The sequence below is a fragment of the Tupaia chinensis genome, unplaced genomic scaffold (assembly GCF_000334495.1).
Source record: "Tupaia chinensis unplaced genomic scaffold, TupChi_1.0 Scaffold000116_1, whole genome shotgun sequence".
Classification (NCBI taxonomy): Eukaryota; Metazoa; Chordata; class Mammalia; order Scandentia; family Tupaiidae; genus Tupaia; species Tupaia belangeri.
The window spans coordinates 3,130,623-3,135,450 of record NW_006159580.1 but is presented as its reverse complement, the minus strand read 5'-3'; the positions used below and the strand labels follow the sequence as shown (position 1 = coordinate 3,135,450).

Below are 4,828 nucleotides of genomic sequence, written 5' to 3'. Positions count from 1 at the left end.
AAAGTGAGAAAGCAAGCTGCCAGGTCTGGGACTTGAATGGTGGTCAGCCATGTGGGAGTCGAGCACCCTTAACCACCTGCTGGCTCCCCTACTTATTTATTTTTAAGGAGGAGAGTGTGCATGCGCAGCAGACAGAGAGGCCGAAAGCACGCCTAATGGAGCACAGTCCCCCTGCAATCCCTTCTCTTCACTTTCTCCATCCTGTCAGGATGTTGACATATGCACATGTGCCTGGCATGTTTCTCAAGCCACTGGAGCTAGGATTCAAACTGTGAAGTCAGCCACCAGAGATGCAGCTCTTTTAACCACTAAGCCACAAGGCTGGCCCTCACCTGATCTTTTTATTTTTAAGATTTTTGCACATGTGCTCGCCAGAGAAAGATAGCAAAATACAGCAAGAGGGAAAGTGAGAAGTCATTCCCTGGGGGAAAGGCCACGCCACCATCCCTTCTCCTCTGTTCTCCTCTCAAGACTTTGAGCATGCATGTACATGCACCCAGCATGATCTTCTAGCCTCCAGGTTCAGGACTCGACCTGCTGTTGGCCATGTCGGAGTCTCACACCTTAACCACTACGCCAGCACTGTTCTCGTCTCCCGATCCTTTACATTTCAACCTCTTGGGTAAAAAATAATTGGGGCTCAGGGAGGATAAGGAACTTTCCTGAGATACCAGTATCTGTTTATCTAGTAAACTATGCATGCTCACATTTCAGGCATGAAATGCTCTAAGTACTTGCCGAGTACAAATTAGTTTAACTCTCATGATGACAAACCAATGCGCGCCAGTTTCCCACTTACGGGCACTGAGGCACAAAGAGGCTAAGCAGCGCCAGCAGGTGGTGGTGAGGTTAAGGCGCTGGATCCCACATGGCTGGCAGTGGCTGGAAAACCATGCCGGGCACATGCGCATACATGCCCAAAACCCCAAGAGACTGGAGAAGGGATTGCAGTGCTGTCATCCCCCTAGGAGGTGATTTCTCACATTCCCTCCCTCCCGCCGGCAAGTGCGCACACCCTATAGCAAAAACTGAAAAAGGAAAAAAAAAAAAAAAAGTTAAGCAACGCGCCACAGTAACAGAACCAGAGCCCAGCAATCTGGCTCGAGTCCTGCTCTCTGCTGCTTATGCCTGGCAGCCCCTTTCTGCAGGAATGTCTATCTGACCACGGCCGGCTCGTTACAACATCGCAATGCACGTGAGCACGCACGCATACCACTGACCTCCAGCTCATCCTTGGAGGCTGCGTCCAGCATCACGAGGTCCTTCAGAAAGGTGCCCAGGTATGGGACCACACCCTGAAGGCAGGGGTCAGGGTCAGACACGCTTGCCCCTGATCTCAGGGCCCTCCACTGCGCTCCATTATCTCAGAGAACAGGTTTCGCCCTCCTCACCCCACCGTGCCTCCCCTCTCCGGCCCTCAGCCTGCTCCCTGCACACCTGCACGGGTACCCCTTTCTCCTTCACAACCCCTGCCCGTCACTCACCCCACCCCGACAGCCAGACCTCGGGGCCTTCTTGGAGTGTGGCTCCAGAGGGGGCTGCAACTTCACCTCCTGGTGGTGACAAAACAAAGAGATGGGGGAAAAGTAGGGAGCAGGTAGGGCCAGGAATGCCAGAAAATGGGTCCTCACCTGCAGGAGTAGCTCCCGGCTCTGAGAATAATTATCCTCCTCGGAGAAAATCTGGCAGAGGCTGGAAAAGATTCTGAGACTGTCCCTGGAGGTGGAGAACAGAGGCCTTGAGGACAGGCCCAGCTCAGTGTCCTCTGTCCCCAGCGTTCAGAGGAACCGTGGCCCCCACCCGGTGCCCGTGCTCCCCACCTGGTTGCTTCCCCCCAGGCTGCCCGGAGCCTGTGGATGGGGCTGGACTGCAGGGCCGACACAACAGCATAGACTGAGGAGAAGTTTCGCAGCAGCCGGCACTCCTGTGGGAGCCAGAGGGAGGCTGAGACTGGGGGACCTCGCGCCACACCATCGACCCCACCAGGACAATCGTCTCTTACCTCTGCCACACGAATCCACTTCTCCAGGAGCCGGGCCCTCTGGGGGGGACGGAGTGGCCGAATGGTCACCTCCCCAGGCCCCTCTCCAGTCGGGGTGGCGCCCAGAACAGAGCTAACCACTGCCCCTGCCACCTTATTGAACTGTGTGACAGTAGCCCGGACAGATGGGCAGAGGTGGGAGTGTCCTGGCCGGTCTCTGTGACCCCACAGGGCCCCCAGGCACTGAGAGGGGACCAGGTTAAGAAACAGCTCCTGCAGACAGAGGACAGAGGTTAAAGTTCATAGCCAAGTGAAGTCAGCCTTCCAATATCAGGGAGCTGAGGATCTAGCTGGCCAAGGGAACGGGGACACAGGGTTCGAAGGGTAACAACCAAGGGGGAAGGGGAAAGGTCAAAATGCTAGATGGAGGAGGGCAGGGGTTGGATCAGGAGGGGTTGGAAGCAAGGAAAGGTTCTAGAATCAGGGAGAGGTTAGTTAGGGGTCAGGGGGCATGGGGGTCAGAGGTCAGGGTCTCACCGCATCTAGCAGGGTCAGCTGTTCGGCCAAGTGGTCAGCGAGGAACACCAGGACATCCGTGGGGTCAGCAGGGGGATCGCCAGGGAGGGCCAGGGGCTTAGGAAGGTCGGGGGTCTGGGGGTCCACCCGGGACCGGAGGTTTCGGATGAGGTCAGCGCTGCCCCCCCCAACACCCTCCCCTGCTGCATACCCTGTCCGAAGCAAGAAGCTCTCAAGCCGGTCAAGCTGACCCTTGACCTCAGAGCCAAAATCCTCAGGGTGAGAGGTCAGCCAGGTTGACAGTACAGAGATGGCTACCCTGAGAGAAGGGGAATCAGCCAAGGGTCAGAGGTCACTGCAGCCTGAGCAGAGGGGGCCACGAAGTTAAGAATCAGGGGTCACTCACCCTATTGTCCTCTCTAGTTCCTCAGCAGAATGAGACTCAAGGGCTTCCAGCCTGGGAAGGGGAAGAGAGCCTGTCCGTTTTCCCAGACCTCCAGAGGCTGGCTGTCTTGCTGGGACGTTTGGGCTTTAGGAAGTCCAGACACTCCCCCGACCCTGGTTCCTCGCGGCCCTGACCTGTCAGCCACGAGCCCGAGCAGGACAGGTGTGGAGGTGAAGGCCCGGTGTGTAGCCAGGAAGGCTGACACGAAGGTCACGTCAGCCCCTGAGGTCCGGGCGTCCAGCAGGTGTCTGACCAGCGCCTCCAGAGTGCCAGCTCGGAGCCGCCTGGAGGACCGCGGCGGGGGCGTGGGGGCCTGGAAGACACACAGGGCCCATCACTGACCCCTTCTTCAGCTCTGCCACTAGGTCTCCAGGGATAACCCCAGACGGAGGAGAAGATCCAGACTCATTTTGCTGAGGCTCCGAGAGGACAGAAGGCCCAGGACGCCAGCACTCCGGCCAGGAGTCAGCCAGAGGGAGGGAGCTGAGAAGCAATGGGTCCAGGTCAGGGTCTCACCAAGGGATCCAGAGGCCGATACTGGCGGCTTGTGACAGTAAAGGTGGCACCGTCCTCCTCCTCATCCCAGACAGACACCGGGGCCTGGAGGAGCAAGGAAGGGGAAGTCAGAAAGTTTCCCCCACACGCCCTCAGCCCTCTGCCCAGGCCCTGCTCCTCCCCCTGTACCCCTCACCTGCGGCAGCGGGGGACAGTACCAACGAGTGCGAGGGGTGGGGGGGGCTGGTGCCCCCAGGTCTCCCCCACTGGGGCCCAGGCAGCCCCCCCCAAGTCGCCTCAGGGCCCGGTGGAGGCGAGGGAGTTGGACTGGGGGTGTGGATGGAGCACAGGAGCCCTTATCCTGCAGACCCCCGAGGCCCCTTCCCCCCAGAGCTGAGCCCCAGCACAGCAGAGAAGCAGGGTGCAAAGGGCAGGGGAGGGAAGCGAGAGGCAGCAAGGCAGAGGCGGCCCCTCCGGCTGAAACTTCAGTCACAGGCAGGGCCACACGCCCCGCCCGCCCAGCTCGGAAGAATTAGTCCCTCCCTGACGTCCCGGCTCCCGGTGGCTCGGGTGAGGCCTCCACTATCTTAGCCCAGGGACCCCCAGAAGCTGGAAGCTGCAATCCCAGTACGGGAAGGAGAAGGGGAAGTGGGGGTGATGTTGGGGGTAGTCTCTGAGAGTCACGTGGCTCGCAGCCCCTCCCACGACGGATCCCGAAAAACCAGCCCTGCCAGTCACCCTGCCCTCACCCAGTGTCTGGACCCAAGAGTCCAAGGCCTCCGGGCCCCAAATCCAGCTCCTGTCCCCTCCCGAGGCCCACAATCCCCCTGGTCACTGCCATTACTCCCTAAGGAGAGCAGGTGACCACCGTCTACCCATCCGGGCCCCTCCCTTCAGGTCCCAGGACCTCAACCTCCTGGTCTGGACGAGCACGAGCACGGGCCAGAGGAGGTGGGGGAGAGGGAGGGGTCACGAAATCGGAGGGTTCCCTCCCCAATCCCAGAGTCACCGGAGCTGGTTACTGTGGAAACAAACCCCTCCCCACCAAACAAACCGAAGAGCGAGACAGGGACCGACACAGCGCCGGAGAGGCAGGCGTGGGCCGAGGGCCTCGGCCGGCAGGACGCCAGCGAGGCGCGGCGGGCTGGGGCAGGGCAGGTTCCTGCGGGCAGGTCCTGAGTCACACTGACACAGAACCACAGAGACGCCAGCGCTCGGGCGGCGGGGACACAGGCAGACACCACGAGAGGCGCGGACAGAGCAGAAGCGGGAAGAGATGTAGGGGCCAGAGACACCGAGAGGAAGGTGCAGAGTCTCCGAAATACACACGCCCCTGGCGCCCGCCACCCGCGACTCACCTCTTCATCTTCCTCCTCCTCCTCTTCCTCCTG

The 4,828-nt window shown here is 60.1% G+C and overlaps 1 protein-coding gene across 1 annotated transcript in view; it reads right to left on the bottom strand.

Annotated features, from left to right (window-relative positions):
* The window catches only part of RGL2 (ral guanine nucleotide dissociation stimulator like 2), a 9,907-nt gene that overhangs the window by 3,958 nt on the left and 1,121 nt on the right, over positions 1-4,828 (bottom strand). The window contains exons 2-11 of the mRNA XM_027770222.1: positions 4,492-4,612; positions 3,459-3,542; positions 3,077-3,255; positions 2,904-2,954; positions 2,519-2,816; positions 2,003-2,254; positions 1,821-1,924; positions 1,632-1,716; positions 1,485-1,553; positions 1,221-1,295 (exon numbers count right to left, since the gene is read on the bottom strand). Of these exons, the coding sequence (XP_027626023.1) occupies positions 1,221-1,295; positions 1,485-1,553; positions 1,632-1,716; positions 1,821-1,924; positions 2,003-2,254; positions 2,519-2,816; positions 2,904-2,954; positions 3,077-3,255; positions 3,459-3,542; positions 4,492-4,612 (1,318 nt within the window). The remainder of the gene's footprint in view (positions 1-1,220; positions 1,296-1,484; positions 1,554-1,631; positions 1,717-1,820; positions 1,925-2,002; positions 2,255-2,518; positions 2,817-2,903; positions 2,955-3,076; positions 3,256-3,458; positions 3,543-4,491; positions 4,613-4,828) is intronic.